Source organism: Capricornis sumatraensis, chromosome 3 (genome assembly GCF_032405125.1).
Source record: "Capricornis sumatraensis isolate serow.1 chromosome 3, serow.2, whole genome shotgun sequence".
NCBI lineage: Eukaryota > Metazoa > Chordata > Mammalia > Artiodactyla > Bovidae > Capricornis > Capricornis sumatraensis.
In genome coordinates, this window is record NC_091071.1 from 138,828,982 (window position 1) to 138,848,311 (window position 19,330).

The 19,330-nt window shown below is 39.8% G+C and overlaps 1 protein-coding gene across 1 annotated transcript in view; it reads right to left on the reverse strand.

Annotated features, from left to right (window-relative positions):
* Positions 1-6,748: 6,748 nt before the first annotated feature.
* Positions 6,749-19,330, reverse strand: part of INO80D (INO80 complex subunit D) — a 38,342-nt gene continuing 25,760 nt past the window's right edge. Inside the window, exons 5-9 of the mRNA XM_068969357.1 lie at positions 18,775-18,884; positions 16,911-17,044; positions 10,215-10,432; positions 9,333-9,490; positions 6,749-7,914 (exon numbers count right to left, since the gene is read on the reverse strand). Coding sequence (XP_068825458.1) covers positions 6,749-7,914; positions 9,333-9,490; positions 10,215-10,432; positions 16,911-17,044; positions 18,775-18,884 — 1,786 coding nt within the window. The remainder of the gene's footprint in view (positions 7,915-9,332; positions 9,491-10,214; positions 10,433-16,910; positions 17,045-18,774; positions 18,885-19,330) is intronic.

The window sequence follows — 19,330 nt, forward strand, 5'->3', positions numbered from 1 at the left end:
AAGCACACATTCATTTCTCTCATACACATGCCCCCAATGTATATTTTTGCATGTGTGTAAAAACACAGACAAATACATGCACACAAGTACTTTAATTCTATTTTTAAGTCACAGTGGGAATTCCTTAGTGAGGAGGGATAAAAAGTTCCTGAATAAGACACTGAGAACATCTAGATTTATTATTTTTCCTATTTTACTTCCCAACTTACAGAATAAACTGTAATTAAAAGAATAAATCCATAGGAAATAAAAGAGGTCTTAAAAACTTAATTTACAAATTCCAGCTACAGTAGTTGGGAGTTTTTACTTGATCTATGTATTTCTATTTACCCTGTAACTAAGCTTCTAGCCATCTTAAGTGTAAACCACAGATCATTGACTAAGGAAACGTGATTTCTCAACGGTTCTATGAGCAGGAATAAATGGTCTAAAGGTGTTCTACATTTTGAGGCCCCAGGATATCCTTCTATTTTATATATCTGCAAGGTAGCAAAGGATAGCTATACACCTTGACACGGCAGAGATCCAGTGTAAAAAGGTGCTTCACTAGTTTGTTTTGTCAAAAAAAAAAAAAAAAGCTCATATATAATTTTTTAGCTATTAAACACATAGGCAACATAATTCATTACACTCAATACAGCTTTAGTATAAAACTTATAATTTATGAGGTGATGTTAATAGCATAAATTAATATACCTTTTCTCTTAAAATCTACAATAAGTATTCTGAAAGCTCATTAGGGAAGGAAAATTTTAAATAAAAGTTTTAAAGCTGTGCATGGTGGGAAAGGATTCTGTATGCTGAGGCTGAGATGAGAGCCTGAAGGAGAAGGAGAAGCGTCCCAAGCAAGACACCATGGGCTACGAAACCAAACGTTTTCTCTTTCCTGCGCTCTCTCAATGATGAGTCACCTTTAGTTGCTTTTAAAACTAATTTCTTATTTTAAAAACTGCCCTAATTTCCACAAGGAATCCCTGAGACATACTCAATACTATACAGTGAAAAGATTTATCACTGTTGAGAGGAACTGATTCAACCCTTCTGAGCAGATGAAGACAACGTCCTAAGTACCAAACTTCCCAGTCCCTTCCAGGCTCATCAGCTGGAGCCAATTGTACTTCAGTGACGCAGGGTGGAGCCATATCAGGGCAGATCAGTCTATTCTCCAAGTAAAAGCAAGGGTGGCGTTTAAACTGCACTGGAGCCTCTGCACTGCATGTTGAAAAGTTTTCCATGAGGAACTTTGGGTGCATATAGAGCTTACTTCAGTGGCCCCCAGCTTAAAAAAAAAAAAAAAAGAACCTAGTGAAAGAAAAGGTTCTCTTGGGCCAGGAGCAGTACAGTGGGCCGAGCAAGCAGGCAGAAGGGAAAAACGGAAGGAAAGCTGTGCTCTCCTACTTTGCTAAGAGGGAGACAGGTTTTCTCTTAGAAGACTGTTTTCCCAGACTGCACTTGAGACCACCACAACGCTGCCATTCAAAGTAGCCAAACATTCCCAAGCTTTGGGCACCTGGGGGGAAAAAAGTCATCCCACATTTGCTCTTTCACTCTCTCTCAAATGCCACATTTCCTTTCCTTTGCTCTGTGTCACAGTGCAGAGAGAGGGAAGCTAACAAAAAATCAGAGGAGGAGTAAAAAGAGAGAATTTTTGCTATTTAGAAATAAGGCTAAGTTTGACCCACAATTTTTGCATTAATGACACTGGTTATTAGAAGAGACATAACTGCTCATTTATGGTTTATGTTTTCTTTCCTAACTCACTGATCAGACAAAAACACTTGAGATATTCAAATATATTCTTCACTGACCTCTTATTACATCTTTTTAAAGATAGTATTATTAAAAAAAAAAACATTGCTTTAATTTACTAAACATGGATTTTGTGTCCCTCCAATATATGATATTGGGCTTCCCTGGTGGCTCAGAGGGCAAAGTGTCTGCCTGCAATGTGGGAGACCTGGGTTTGATCCCTAGGTCGGGAAGATCCCCTCGGAGCTAAGGAAATGGCAACCCACTCCAGTATTTTTGCCTGGAGAATTCCATGGATGAAGCAGCCTGGTAGGCTACAGTCCATGGGGTGGTAAAGAGTTGTACACGACTGAGCGACTTCACTTCACTTCAATATGATATTAGAAATCTTTATAAAGTTCAAGGTATTCACTATATTGTTTTACTTTTCTATAGAATGCCCATTAAAATTCAGTTGTTTTCAATGTATTGGGGGGGGGAACAAAACCTATGTTCTGTCACATATATATTTCCACACTCACCTTTCTCCAAGAAATATAATTCTCGGCAGGAAAAAAAAATCCTTGGAGCAATGTAGCTGTCTGTGATGAAACATTCGGACTGACTACACTTTCTTCCAGGGAATCCTTTAAATTGCCTCATTAAACTGCAGAATTCTGTTGACCATTTAAACAACCACTGCATTATTCTATATACACCAGATTAAAAACAGAATTTAATAAGTGTTAAAAGAAGGCTAAAAAGAAAGAGGATGAAGAAACCAGAAACTAAATACCTAAACAAATTTTAAATGAATTTCAAACCTATTAGCTTGAAATGATAGTTTAGTGTTATTAATAGCCTCAGCTCTTTGCAATAACAAACCACAGCAACCTCTTGAACTAACTTGGAGAAAAAAGCAACTTCCCTCCCACAAACACTGCGGATGAAGCTACCACCACCATTACCAGCCCCACAAGGCAGGGGCACAGGAAGGACTGCAGGCAAGTACCAGCGAACTTACAGGACAGGGGTGACCTACACAGGCTCAAATTCTAGTGCCAAATGATAAAAGCCCAACAGTATGGATCAACAGAAATATTTTTTTCAGGTAAGAAGAAAATCACACAGGTAGGGCAGCTGTGTGTATCATGGACACTGTCTTTGCCTCTGTGGATTTACGATCATGGACCGAACGACCTCTGATAAGGAAAAGCTTTAGTGTTAGTCACAGAAAATGATGCTACTTAACTTACAGTTGAGAGATTAGGCTTATTTAAGAAATAAATCTTATAAATAATTATTTGGCAAAGATAAAAGTATTCGCTTTCTTTAGCCTTAAACCACTCAATAACTATGATTTTAAGGAAAAGAAAAATTTTTTTCCAACTTTATGTCCATACCTACTATTTGCTTCTCATTAAATTATACTCTTTTCATGGAGGGACTCTAGGCACATCAAACTGCCAGCCAACATGAAATTGCTCAAGAAGTCATTTATGAGACAGTTCTAGTTCACATGGTAGGTTACTAGAGAAAAGAATTCTTCGCCATATAAGCTATGTGGTGATAATTAGAAAATTTTTCCATTGCATAGTCTGTCACTTGGTGGGTTAAATGTAATTGCTATTTACTATTGTGGATTGTTTACTAACTACATAATCTACCCAGATGTGCAAATAGCTAAGCCATTTTTACAGGGGAAAATCAATGTCTTAAGCACTTTAACTAAAATAATATTAACAGTTATGTAGAGACGGTAAAGGAGAAAAACACATCTTTCCTTCAGATGCTATAGATCACAGCCAGTGAACATTATACATTAGCATGGAATTCAGATTCTCAGAGCACAGAATGTATCCATTAACTGCAGCAACTTTGTAAATTGAATCACATTAACATAATCTAACTGGCCTTTATAAATGGTCCCAAAGAACTGCAGAAACAGAGTGAACCTTCTTTGCCACTATTTCTCATGAGTTGAGTTTTAACACTAAAATGAAAACTAGTATCCACGTAATAAGAACTTTATATAAAATTTGTTTCTGATTCCAGTATTGCCTTATTGGAGCATTAAGTGCTATTTTAAAAGACACTAATTTTCATATTTCTGGAGTAAAAGATATTTCATTCCTTTCTTTCCATGTTAATAGCAAACCTGCTGCTAAGAGACTAAAATTGCTCCATTAGCTCAACCAACAACGTAATGGTTATCTCTGGGTTCACAGATGTTCTTCTCTTTCCAAAAAGGGACTCACAAGAAACATCAACAGTAAAGTGAATCGCAAGCTTGGATATTTGTTTTGAAGTAGACAAAGTGAGAAGAAAAAAAATTTTTTTTGCTACTTTCTTAAATCTACACGGGTACTTTCTACGGGTGCCGTTTCTTCAGCTATTATCATGGGCATCTACACAAAAACGAATTTACTCAAAAGTTTTTGGTGTGAAGCTGTAACTGGCAACATTCCTGATCATTTCATGCCTCCTTACCAGAAAGCAGGAAAGGGCTTAAAAATGCACAGAAAACAGAAAATTGCAAACAATAAAATGTGCAACTTACTGCAAACTCAGTTTTGATAACTGAAGAATTTTAAGCAGCTACCACGAGGGACAAATTGCCAGAAAAATTCAAATCGACATCCCATGACTTTCCCTTCACTGTCAAAGAAGGGCTGATAAGAAAGTCAATGTGTATGTACCACTTTTACCTCAGTAAAAAAGAAAGTCAACGGGCTGCTCTGCTACAACCTGTGATTAGTACACAATGGAGACGGAATCGAATCACTAAGAATGGACAATTAGCATGTGATGGTTATAATGGAATATGAAGAGTTCAGTGAACTAAATGACACTTTTGAGCGGAGGTAACTACTCATAATCATTTCATTACAGTACATTAAAATTAAAAAGCTTACTAACATAGGTTCACAGGTGAGAAATATTCAGATTATCTGTTCTCACCATTCAGAATAAAAATTTACGGTGCTACCAAATATAATTTTGCTTTGTGACATAATTTTATAATTTAGAAATTTCTCAATCTGCAAAAAAGGCAAAGCTATTAAAAAATAAATCTTCCAATCAATTATCATGATTAAAAAAAACCTAAATATATTACAAACATATTTTTGGCCCACAAAAAGAAAACTTCAATAAATACAAAATAGGGCATATCATGATTTCATACAGTCATGTGACATTTCCCCTCCATAATCTCAGGCACGTGATATCTGCATAATGCCTGCTGATCACCATCATTCCTTTAAAAAGCAGAGAAAGAAAAGCTTTCAAAAGAAGGGACTGGTTAGAATTAGCATGGCATAAAGAGAAATACATAGAGGAAGTAGGAAAATACATCCAAATCTTTACCTATTGAAAAGGAATTAAGATCAAATATTCCCTGACAAATGAATTATTATATCACATCATATAGATATGTTCTCTCTACGCATCTTTTAAAATATATATATGTAAATTAGACTAGATTCAGGTATAAATAGCCAATGGTATCTCAAGGGACAGTGAAACTTCTCAGCAAAAGCAGAGAACAGATGCCTTTAAAATCTAGTTCCACCCTTGGGCGGAGGGTGGGGGGGTCGGGGAGAAGGCAAGTTAAAAAGAAACCTCACATATTCATCTCATAGTCACCAACTTACTAAACTATCCAATATGATTTTTTACCTTCAAGATCTGGTATTTCAAAAAAATTCCCCAAACTTAAACCTAAATACTTAAAATTATTTTAAAAGTACCAAAGGGTGAGTAAGATTTATGTCTAATTTCCATATTTTGCTTTGAAAGAAAAATTTAAAATGTATATCCTTCAGATATTACATGTCACTTCACAACTGGTACATTGATTCTACAAGTGTCATCAACATTTTACAAACTTTACCAAAGAATCACTACTGTAAACATGAAAAATCCCAAAGCAAAAGATGGATCAAGGAGTTCACAGATCCCATCTCTCCAAACCAATCTTGAACTATCCTGCTTTTCACATCAAAATATTTTCTTTAATTACATCTTGCGAATATATTCCATGGAAGAGGGATTCAGAAACAAATGTGTGTCTAAAAAGGCAATACAACCAACCACCAGACCTCAGAATCGCAGCAACCCCTGCAGTCCCTCTGGCCAAGCTCTTCACCACATCCGCCGGGCACTGATGTGAATTCAGCTTTTTGTGTTCTGGGCTAACTTAGCAGAAAAGGGTTGTGCTACTCATGCCGCCAGACCGCCACCCTTCTCCATTTACCAAGGTTGGCTAACTCAGTGGGAAAGAATGGCCAACCTTATTAGGGCTCTGAGATGTGGGAAAGGAGAAGAGACTTCTACTTATTAGGAAATAAGAAAACAAAAACAAAAACAAAAACAATGGGACAGCTGCTTCCTGCCCTGCACAGAAATACACGCGTGGGTGCACACATACACACAGGCAGTCAAAAGACTAATTCTTTTTCTTTTTAATTAAACATGACCACAATTAGGAATGGAATCCTGGCCTCATGTGGTGTTTGAGCAGTTAGTGCTAAGACAGAGGCTTGAATCTGCCTCTGCACACCATTTGCCATCTCTTACACAGAACTCGATGAACAGGCTCATTCTAGCTAGAACCACCTGTGTAAAGACCTGGTATTAGAATGGAAAGCGTTGATCTGCAATACTAGGAAATAGTAAAGGGCACTGGTAATCTGAGGTATCTTCCACTTCTAGGACTTGCTGCTGAAAGTCGATTCTATCCAGTCACTGTGCTGAGCCGCTAAGGAAACCACTGGGGGGAAGGTGGACCCGCCAGGAGGGAACGAGCACCAGTGCCAAGGAGCACATGTGAACACTGAAGCGAGGTCCACCGCAGGGGGAACTTGTTTTAACTGGAAAAGGGGAGTTCTCCTCTAGTCCCCGTTTGTTATTTTTAAAATCTTCTTTAGGAAAAAGGGCAGAGGGGGTGGGTGATAAAGAGGGAAAAGAAGATAGAAAACACCAGGTTCCCCACCTGCCTGCAAACACACAGACACGCTCAGTTAGGGGAGGTGAAGGGAGGAGATGCGTTATTGGTACTTGTAGCTGTGGCACCTGTTACTGTGAAGCCTGTGGGAGGCGCTATCGAGCTGTGGCTGGGCTGCAGGTCCTTGGGAATGCCACTGTGAGAACTCAGCTGGTGGCCGAAGGCTGCGCTGAACTGAGGGAGTTGCTGCTTGGGGGAGGTGGAGGCCAGCAGTTCAGCGGAAGGCCCCATGCCACTGAAGCTGGTCTGCGGTAACCCCGGAAGCACACTGGAGCTGCTGGGGGTCACGGTGGCGAAGGCAGGCTGTGTGGTCTCTGAGTTCGAAGTGGTGGGCGGCGTGGAGAGGGACGTGGAAAGAAGATGCCCATCAGCGACGAGCAGGTTGCTGAACGGAGAGGGGTCTCCGAGGTTGACGGGGAGATTGCCCCAGTGAGTTCTGGGGTTCACGACCCCTCCGAGTGGCACCTCAAGTGGCGTCGGGAGCAAGTGCTGCGCCATGACGGGCATCTCTGCTGAGAAGGTAGCTGCCATGTTATCACCAGAGTAGGATGTCGTGTGGGGAGAGGTGATGTGGTCACTGTAGGGAGACGGCACGTGCTCGCTGTCATAATGGCTTCCATGGGGCGAGGAGTGTGAGTGATCACTGCTGTATTGCTGTCGTGAGGTGATTAGGTCATCTGCCTTGCTCAGCAGCTGGGCAGGATGTGGCCTCTGGGAGGCATGGCTGCCATCATGAAGTCCATGAAACTGTCCTGGGAAGGCTCTCTCCCCAAGGGCACTCTGGCTCATCAGAGTGGCAGAAGTAAGGCCGACGCTGGCGGGGGCAGAGAACTGCCCCTGGATCTGCCCTGCCAGGGGTGTAGGTGGGTTAGACAAGGTAGCTGAACGGAGCAGGCTCTCATCCAGCTCTAGGCTAGAGAAGTTGTCATGGACTATACGCCCATTCAGCAGCTCCCCCAGGTCCGTGTTGACCTCTCGGCTCAAGGACGGGATCCCCGACGCTCCCGTCCCTGTGGAGAACACCCCTATTCCTCTGTCTGACAGCTCCTGGACGGGCACACCGTCTGACTGGGTGAGCACCCCAATGGTACTCAGGCACTCGAGAGAAGTCACGGCCTGCAAGGCCCGTTCAAGTTCCTCGGCCTCTTCGGTGGTGGGGAGGAGATCTCCGTTCTTTCCTGGGTAAACAAGAGCTATCAACAAGTCAGTGGGGCTTCCACCATCCTGACCACAAAAACCATACATTGGAACTATCTGTCACGACATTCTACTAAGGGCTGGGTTGGAGAGCAAGAGTGACCTATTCACGGCAGGACAGGTGAGCCTGAACCACATTTTCGGGTCACTGACAACACTCTCACAGCCATCTCAACACAGTGTGCAATGCTCAGGAATCTAAGGATTACCTATTTAAAACCCGGGGTCACTATCTGATTATAGGTATGTTTTTACCCAAAGTTATATTAAGACATTAAAACACAAAACATATCAGTCGGTTCACATTTGAGACAAAAGGCTGTGCAGGAGGAGCCCTGTTAGCTCTTCTGCTTTTGGGCTCTTTCAGCTGGAGGGACAGCCGTGAACCCAGAACACAGAACTCACACGTATATCTCAGCACAAAAGCAAGTGCTCAGCTCACTTCGTTGGTTACCTTTTCCCACGTTTCTGTGTTACTCTCTGCTCTTCCCTCTCACATGTCTCCCATTTCTAAGGAATTTTCATAAAATGGAAGCCACACTGATTTCCTTTCCAATATCAAAAAATCTACTGTTAGTAACTGGAGTAATCTCTATAAAAATATCCAGTTTTTAATGGTGAAGGAAACATTCTCAGAGTAGAAAAGATTTCCCTTGAAAGCACTAAACAATTGGTGGGGTTAAGCAAACTTTGTTGTGGAAAAGTGCACTTCAACTGAAGTACCGGGTGGGATATCAAAATGAAGACAAGTTCTGAAAAGTTCAATAAACTCAAGTTTAAAATGTCTTTATTCAAAAACAAACTAAAGTAGGGACATTCCCTGGCGGTCCAGTGATTAGGACTCAGCGCTTTCACTGCCATGACCTCTGGTCAAGGAACTAAGATCCCATAAGCTATGCAATGTAGTCAAAAAGAAAAGGTTAGAAAATAAATTACTGATTTTGGGGCTTCCCTTGTGGCTCAGTTCAATGCAGGAGACCCAGGTTCAATCCCTGGGTCGGAAAGATCCCTTGAAGAAGGGAATGGCAATACACTTCAGTATTCTTGCCTGGAGAATACCATAGACAGAGAAGCCTGGTGGGCTACAGTCCAGGGGGTTGCAAGAGTTGGACTCAATTTAGTGACTAAACCACCACCACCACCACCACCACCACTACTCATTTTAAAGGAATAAAGTTATAAATCTAGCTATCAAACCTACTGATTTACTAAGCCTAATTTATTATTTTTTAAAAAATGTATGCCTTCTAAAGAAAATAGCTTCAGGCACTTTATATTTTCTGTCCATGTTACATGTGAGGAGGAATACTTTGAACATATTTTTAAAAAACTATTTCCCTTTTTTTTAAAAAAATTCATTTGAAAAACGAGTTTTCTTGAGTCAAAATACTGACCATACCTTCAAAAAAATCGAAATCTTGTAAGTCATCAGGTAGCCGCGGAAGGACGTCAGAGAAGTCCTCCTGGTTCAATTCCAAGTCGTGTGGAATGTCAGTGATCTCATTGGCAATGTCATCCGGCAACTCATCAGCGCTCAGCTCCGGTGTGGATGGGCTCCTGGGGAAGATGACACGGTTGGCCCACCATTCCCACTTTACCTTTGCACCAAGTCACCAGAAGCAGAAATGGAAAACCCTAACTCAAAATAATCTCCTCACCTACTTTAAGATCTGAAACCAGAACGGCAGACCTCACCATATGCAGTCACATATTTCTACAATTTTTCACCCATGTATTAAGAGAAGGAAACCAGTTTGAGATACTATTTTTACTGCAAATTAGTAGAGTGAATTGCAATTTGGTGTACTAGTAGAACGAATTACAATCTGGTCTATCAAGTGTGTCTTACTATTTTCTGGTAGAATTTTCAATCTGGCCAAAATAATTAAAAAAAGAAAAAGATAAAACTGAAATTTGCAGCTGAAACAGAAGCATCATTCATCGGGTCAAAATGCTTTCCCCTGTCAAAATTAATAATGCATCACATTTCTGATGGAATGTTTCTGTTGGAACATATATGCAATTTCTGTTGAAACAGAAAAATCTGAGAACAGACAATTAAATTCCCAATATCAGCATCTGCTCTCTTGGGTTTTAATCAAAAACTTTACTTCAGATCTAAACCCGTCAGGTATCTGGTAAAAATCCTACTGGAAACTACAGAGTCTAGGCTGATACACCACAGGGTGCCTTTAGCCTACTTCCAACAGGAAAGGAAGCCGATGTTCTGAGAACAATCAGAACACGTAAAGGAGACGTGAGTCTTGGCGCAGTCACTGACCGCATGTGGGAGGCCTCCACTGGCAGTGAGACGCTGGTGGGCATGCTGAGGTTCCCCTGGGGGACTGCAGGGGGGATGGGCTTCTGGGGTCGACGAGGTCCACGCCTTCTCTTCTTCTTGTGTTTTTTGGTAAGTGCAGGAGGCTTGGTTTTTTTCCTGGGTTTCCTCTGCTGCTGGTGCTGAACTTTACGGGAGCTATCTCCTCTCAAGAAATTATCCTTTGGAATGAATAAATGGGTATTTTTAAACTCAGATTATTCAGGAAAAAGCAAACCGCTATCTGAAAAAAACACTTATATCTCTTATTATACAGTGCCCCAAACTATTGTAACAATAATTAAATAAGAAATTCATTTAAAAATTTAATTCACATCAATTCAATATATACAGAAAGCTCATTCCGCACTTAAAAAGGCATTGTCACAGGTGCTGTGGTATAAAAGAACCGAATAAAACTTGATTTGCACTCCAGAGGAACTTACTTGGTATCCCATGGGGAAAACATGAATACGAGTATACATAAATACTATAGGAAAAACTGGGCAATGATGATATATTACCATCTAAGGGTATGCAAATGGAGAATTCATTATTTGTAGTTATGTGGGATTAAAGGATAAACAGGACTTTCAGTTGTTGGGATCAGGGGGAAGACCACTCTAAGCTAAAGGAAATAGCACAAATGAGACAAAAAGGACAGCAGATAACTGGGGATGGCCTGTTGCTTGAGGATATGATGGAGGGTCAAATATAAAAATCAGCTGTGAGGAAGTCGGGCACCAGATCCTGTATGACTCTGAATACTCTGCTCAGAATTTTAAACTTTATTTTGTAGGCAATCGGGAATGATTCTTGATGACAGAATGTTTTAAAAAGATTAACTGGACTTCCCTGATGGTACAGTGGATTAAAACCCACCTGCCAATTCTGGGGACGTTGGTTCGATCCCTGTTCTGGGAAGATCCCACATGCTGTGGAGCACAGCTAAGCCTGTGTGCCACGACTACCAACCCGCACTCCAGAACCTGCGATGTAACTACCGAAGCCCATGTCTTAGAGCCTGTGCACCACAACACGAGTGCACCCCTGCTCTCTACAACAAGAGAAAGGCTGTGTGTGGCAACGAAGACCCAGTGCAGCCAAAAAGTAATAGGGATAATAACAAAAGGATTAACTAACCTGCCAGGAGCACTGTAAATGAATAAAGAGAAGAGGCAAGTGAGTGAAGGCAAAAATTCTAATCAGAGGGCGATTTCAACAGATATCAGAAGATAAACAGCTGAGGGCAAAGTGAGCAAGAACAGAAAAGCAAGGGCCTGCTGAGAGAGAATTCTCAGCATGTGACAGCTGCGTGGATGTGGTGAGGATGAGGGGAATATAAAACTCTCAAGTGTTTCTAGAGTTTCTAGTCGAGGTGATTATTAGGTGAGGATGCCGTTCGTGGGATACCGAACACAGCAGAATAAACAGAATCAGAGTTAAGGAATTCAGCTGGGCTCACATACAGTTTGAGGTGTGAAGATGGCAGACGGGGGGCAGGAGAAAATTGTATCTGGTGCACAGGATGCAAGAAAGGGATGGAGGTGTAGACTCGGAAGTTGCGACACAGTGGAAGTCCTTCAAATAATTCACATGGTAAAGAGAGAAGACAATGGGGACACAGCTTTATAAAACTGCTGCAGTTAAGTGAGGAGGGAAAGGAAAAAGAACCAGCAAAAACAAGCAGCTTGCACTATAACTAGCTTTCTTCAGCTAGTAGCCTTAAATCTAAATACGGTATTTCATCAATTCCCAGATGCACATTTTACTATCACTACAGTGGGGGAGCATTTTACAATAATGGCATATTATTATCTCTGTCAGCCAGGTCATTATAGTTGCTGCTGCCTACATGTTCGAAGTTGGTCGTAGCTCTCTGTACTCTCCTTGTTTGAACTGAGGTTCGTGCATTGTTGGTTTTACAGTGTAGAGGAAAAACACGGGTATGCAGAAAGGCACAGAAAGAAGCAAGGTAGAAAACTGTTATTAGCGAAGCAAATATTCACTATTAAAGAACTGACCACAATCCCCACCTCTACCTTTTTTTTTTTTTTTCGCAAAGCAACAACCAAATGAGAAAGGAAAATAATCACAAAGAGAACAAAGCTGTGTTATAGCACATGTTATATACTGCCTTTCACACATCAAGAATTAGCTGAAATCAGGAGTGAAATAGAAGATAAAAATATTTATGTCTAAGTCTAAAAAAGCTATTTTGATAAGTATAAAATAAAAAATTTAAGTGATAAGAAATGCACTGTGCAACATTTTTTCCATCTAGGTGGTATATATAATAATTGTGGTTTTTATGATTGATTTCACCTTTGAGTTGATGAATTCAGTAATAACTTTTATAACCAAATACATTAAAAGATCTGAAGACTAATAAGTGTCAGTAGCAACAAACATACCAAGAAAGAATAAAATTAAGCATTAATCCAAGAAATCTAAAAGACGGTTAATCCCAGCCAAACACCTGAATCCAAACACAATTACAAACTCAAAAGTTGCAAACAAATTTAGAAAACAACAGAAGACAGGCTGCTTTCCAGCCTCTGTAATTCCTTTTGGTTCAACACTTGATGTCTACATTTTTTATGCCCACTATGCAGTGAAGAAGCACCTGCCAGTCCCCACCAGGAGCTGGCATGCACTCCAGGATCTCCCTCTAGCACCAGCGTGGGTCTTGAATATGAGGAAGTCAGAGAGCTCTAGTTAGAAATATATAAGCCCTACTAGTTCTGGTTCTAGGCTTCTTCCTTACTCTTCTATGCTTATGCTGTGTATCCTGACAACACTCCACATAGAATTGCCCATGACCGAGGCCCCGCCTGGCTCTTGCTATCCCCTTACTTGGCTCCTCCAGAAAGCCCAGCACCCATGTCCTAGAAGCATTCCTTTACTTACGCGACTCACAAACACTGTTCGCAAACACTGTTCATGAACACTGTTCACTCCCAGCGTTCTCAACCGTCCCCTTCTATTTATATTTCTCTGCAGGACAACAACCCATTTAATAACTTACCCTCTGTTCTATGAGTTCATTCCTGTTGAATACCATGTTCTGTCTGCCAGCCTGGACCTCGTACAGCTTGAGTCGCTTCTACCAATGGCTGTCCAATCCAGCGGCTGAGTCTAATCCAGAATCTCCCCCAACCCAACAAGCCATGTGCCTACCAATAATTTATTCAACAATTACTTATGGAGTATCTTTGCTCCAAGCACTGCAGATACAGCAACGAACAAACAACGCTCCTGCCTTTGTGAAGTTTACATTCTAGTAGGGGGATTCAGAAAATAAACAAATGAATAAACAACATGAGGTAAATACAAATGTTAGGAAGGAAAATAGGTAGAGTATGAAGATTCCCTGGTAGCCCAGTGGCAAAGAACCTGCCTGACAATGCAGGAGACTTGGGTTCAATCCCTGGTTTGGGAGGATCCCCTGGTGAAGGAAATGGCAATCTATTCCAATATTCTTGCCTGGGCTTCCCTGATAGCTCAGTTGGTAAAGAATCTGCCTGCAATGCAGGAGACCCCAGTTCGATTCCTGGGTCGGGAAGATCCACTGGAGAAGGGGTAGGCTACCCACTCCAGTGTTCTTGAGCTTCCCCTATGACTCAGCTGGTAAAGAATCCACCTGCAATGCGGGAGACCTGGGTTCAATCCCCGGGTTGGGAAGAATCCCTGGAGAAGGGAAAGGCTACCCACTCCAGTATTCTGGCCTGGAGAATTCAATGGACTGTATAGTCCATGGAGTCGCAAAGTGTCAGACATGACTGAGGGACTTTCACTTTCTTTCACTCATTCTTGCCTGAGAAATCCCATGGACAGAGGAGCCTGGTGGGCTATAGTCCATGAGGTCACAAAAGTCAGACACGATTTAGTGACTGAACAACAACAAATGGGAATAAACAGTGGCAGGGTAGAGGGGAGGTAGAAATGAATGGACATTTGATCAGAAACCTGAATGATATGAAGGAGTGAGACATGGAGAATTTGGGGAAAGAACATTCCAGGAAAAGACAAAAACAAGTACAAAGCCCCTGAGATGGGAGCGTGCTGTGCTGTGCTGTGCCGTGCTGAGTTGCTCAGTCATGTCTGACTCTTTGAGACGCCCCTGGACTGTAGCCTGCCAGGCTCCTCTGCCATGGCAAAAGGAGGCATGAAGACTGGAGTGGTTTGCCATGCGCTTCTCGAGATGGAAGCATATGTAAAGTGTTTAAGAAAGAGCAAGAAGGCCAGTGTTGCTGGAGCTCTAGAGGTGAGGAGAGGGTGTAAGATGAAGCTGGAGAAGATGCTAGTGCCAGATGAGGAAGTGCCTCACAGGCACGATTAAGAATTTTGAACTGGATTCTAGATGCGATGTGAAGCCAATGAAAGGTTTTGAGCAGGGAACTAAAACGATCAGATCTATATTCTGAAAGGCCTGCTCTAAAGGCTACATACTGAACGATTCCATTTATAAGACACTGGAAAATGTAAACAGAGACAGAAGTAGATCAGTGAGGATAAAAAAGGGCTGACTACAGAAGGCAGCACTAGTGACTTTTGAGGGGGTGATAAACTATTGTGTATCTTGATTGTGGTGTGTTTATGCAACTGTATGCACTGTCAACATTCACAGAACTGTACAATGAAAAGAGAGAACTTTATTATATGTAATTCAAAGACAGTGGGACCCATGTACACGGTCTACACCGACTGATAGGCAAGCAGCACATGTGGGTGCAGGAGGCATGGCACGAGGAAGGGAGCCTAATTATGAGACTTTTACAATAATGTAGGGAAAAATGATGGCGTATAGTTGTAAAGTAGTGCCATGAGATTAGCATGGTTTTTACCATCGAGATTCTCTCACTGGTGCACTGATGGAATACAAGTGTTGCTATACTCTCTTATGTAATTTTTCACTTAAAAATAGCTCAAACCAGTGTCAGATTCTACAACTGCCTCCAGAGAGAAAACCATTTGTATCATTTGTATCACTGTAAAAACTTTGCATTGAAAATACCTTTTAAAAACCTGATTAATATAATTTTATTTACACTATATTTTTTATTATATAATAAATATTATTTTATGACTAAGTTTATTATACTAATTCAACCTTATGTTTGCCCAGCTGAATTTGTCTAAGTAGAATATTTAACCAGCTGAAAAGAATGAACTGCTTTCAATTTCTTTAGAAGTATTCACATATTGTTATACTGATCAACTCACTGAATCAATAAAGCAGATCCTGAAGTACAGACCCCCGCTATTTAACAATATTTTCCTAGTCTTATTAGAAGTATGCTAGAATGGTGATCATTTACTTCAGTGGTTTGAAAGCTACAGAGCCTGTGTTACCAAGGGTCCATGAGACCACAAATGAAGGGCCCCAAAAGTGGTTCAAAAAACATATGAAAGTCATTCTTTAACCATGATAAAGCCTCAATGAGCTAACAAAAATGTCTTTATTTTAAATGTTAAAATAATTACTCAACATTTGTATGCATAATTTTAGTATACAACATTTCAAAATATATGGTCAATAACGTAAATCTAAAAACCAAAAGACATTCAGGAAGAAGCAGCCAGTAAACTTAATATATGACAACTGAGGTCTAAAAAGAATGAGGTCTAAAAAATCCTCAATATGCACTTAGCTAGTGGCCATGCCAAGACCACGGTGTTACAATACGAAGTCCTGTGCAACGGCCACTGGGTGACCCTGTCGCAGCCCTGCAAACTGAAATATGCTCATAGCAAGTAAAGGCTGTCTTACTCAGTTTTTTAGCACACAGGCACCAAGCACAATCCTTTGCAAACAGCAGAACTCAGGAGTGGTCTCATGGGGAACTGCCTTTATCTTAAGTGATTATATAATTCAGACAGTTCACTGATTCAGACTTGTCTCTCCTCTCAATTATTCTGCATTAATTAGGGCTTATGCTACCAGCACTAACTAAAGCAATAATTAAATTCAATGGGATTATAATAGGGTTTGGCTTTTGGCTGAAATTTTACCAGATAAGCAAGACAGTCACAGAGTTATATACAAGTAAAGCAAAAACCTAGAGAAATGAGGCAAGAAAGATCTTGGAAACTCAGCTTAAGTATAAGAAAATGTATCTTAAGAAGTATAGACTAAGGTATAGATAATAAGCAAAATGACCATATCTAAGTAACTACTAAATATTTTCTAGTTTCTTTTGTAATGAGGGTATAAAATTAATCAATAGTTTATTATCAACTTTTTTTTTTAGTGAAATAGAACAGACTACAAAATAAGAGGTACTAAAAGAGCTTCACAAAACTTGTTTCAGTGATATATATACACACATCGTTTGTACCAAGCCACAAAATATTTCCTACTGTGGATAGCTATCAAACCATTTAAAGCCTCAAACTATTATATATAAGATGGATGAACAACAAGGTCCTATTGTATAGCACAGGGAACTATATTCAATATCTTGTGACAAACCATAATGGAAAAGAATATGAAAAAGAATGTATATACATGTATAACTGAGTCACTTTACTATAGAGAAAAAAAAAATCAACACATCATCATAAGTCAAATATATTTCAATACAATTTTTAAAATACCAATATGAAAAAAAAAAAACCATGAAAGCCTATGTTGCAGAAAATAAAATCTGAACTTACCATTTTTTTGGCATGTTCTTCACACAGAGGTGTCTGGTGTGTAATGTCAAAGACGGGCACAGAACACTGCTGTCCATCTGCGAACTTGGCTGTGCAACTTGAGAAGAGTTGCTGAGAGCGGTTTAAAAGGATATCTGGGGTTTTTTTAAGTTAAGAATAAAATATACTGAAACAATTTAATTTTTCAATTTCTATATAAAATGTATTTCTTCAGTTACTTGTGCTTAGTAATCATAAATTTTGTTTTCTACAAAAGCTAAAGAACCAACCCAACTACTATTACAGAAAATGGTAACAGTTGAATTTATCATCTTCAATTATCAGAAGATACTTCTAAAGGAGTCTATTTTGCTAATGAGCTCCTAACATGAGTCTCGCTTATGACCATTCTGATTTCTGTTATTTAGAGAAGCAGGGTCATTTCCTTCCTAACATACTAACTCCTAAAAGTTACACTATGATGGTTTAAACAATAACAAAACTTTCTTTTAAGGAAAATTTCTGCCTAAGATACTAATCAAGAATAAACAGTTAAAGATTTAATTACAAAAAAACTCATCTATCCATATTTGAATTTTTCACTTCACATTTCCAATACCAAACTCAAACTTCTAACTTATGAAAAATTACTTTAAAATTAAAACTGTACTATTAAAAGTGGAACATCAGCTTTTTGTCATCATCATTTTTAAGCATTGATACTTTTAGCCACTATATATTTCCACAGATATACTTTATATCTATTAAGGGAATATCTTTCATTTATTCCTTTATGCTTTTACAATTAAGCATACAGGAAAAAAACCTTTACTGCACAGAAACTGTTGCTGAAAAAGCTGTGAAAATACAATACCAAGAGAAAGGAAGGAAAAACTCAGAAAGATAGTAAAGAAAAGTAATTGCTACTATATTAATTTTTAAAATCCTACTCAACTTTAAATGTTTAATAGAACTGAAAGTAATAAGATTTCATGATCACCCTGAAGTTCCTTAACACAGGTTTTCCTCATGTATATTCTGTCTTATGATATCGTCTTTCCTAGTTAGTGATGTTTGTTATCTTTCATACATTTCAGATCAGCAATGTACTCAATAAAAAGAGCAAATTAATCCCACAATTAAAAAAAAACACAAAAAACTGTAAAACTGTTTAACTTTCTTGGAAGACTAAAGACACGGTTGTTGAATAACGGGGTTTGATTTTCCTGTCAATGAGTGTCATGGTTATCTCTTACAAACTACCTACAACTACTGGAAGGACCAGAATCCTATTTTTAAAAAATTTTATTTAAATGACAGCCACTGGAAGAACCTACTACTTGCTGTCCATTTTGCTCATTTTGATATAATTGCTGAATACAGAATTATAATGACATAAGCAGAAAAACGGAGAAGGCAATGGCACCCCACTCCAGTACTCTTGCCTGGAAAATCCCATGGATGGAGGAGCCTGGTTGGCTGCAGTCCATGGGGTCGCCAACAGTCAGATACAACTGTGCGACTTCACTTTGACTTTTCACTTTCATGCATTGGAGAAGGAAACGGCAACCCACTCCAGTGTTCTTGCCTGGAGAATCCCAGGGATGGGGAGCCTGGTGGGCTGCCGTCTATGGGGTCGCAGAGTCGGACACGACTGAAGCGACTTAGCAGCAACAAGCAGAAAAAAAAAAAGCTATTCAGTTTTTGGGCAAAACAAATGCAAGAAACTTTGAGTAAACACCAAGAAAATCAGAAGTAATATAAAAACTATTTTAAATACTAAACAGCTATGATTTCAAAAATCATTCACTTGACCTAAGAATGAAATATATCACCCAATGAGTCAGTACTTTCCAATGTGCACTCAGGTAAGTTAGGAGGATACGTTGGAAGCAATGTCTGGTGAACGGAAGGGCTTTGTTGGTGCACTGTTCGCCCTTCACGGTCCCACTGCACGCTGCAGCTTCCATCTCCTTCAACGTGGTCCGACTTATGCTAAGGAATGAAAAACATAAGAATTTTTTAAAATGCGTTAAGAATCTAGGGCAATTATTCCATAATGTTACTATTTTATAACATTCACACTTTTAACTACCTAGATTCATTAATTAATATGCAAGTATGAATTATAATGACCAGTTCTAATATTTCCCCAACTGACAAAACAAATAATTACATTATAATTTGGCCTCAGCTATGTCTATCTATTTTGAGGTTTTGTTTGGCTTTTTTTTAAGTGATATTTTGGTTTCTTTTACTTCACAAGGAAGCAGTAGAAAATAGTGAAGACCACGAGACTAGATCAGACGAGACCTGGTTCTGAATTTTGGCTCTACCTCTTACTAGCTCTGTGATCTGGGGCAAGTTACTTAGCCTTGCTTAAGTCTCAACTTCCTCACCTGTGGAGTGCAGATAGAGTCCTCTAGCTGACAGGCAAGCAT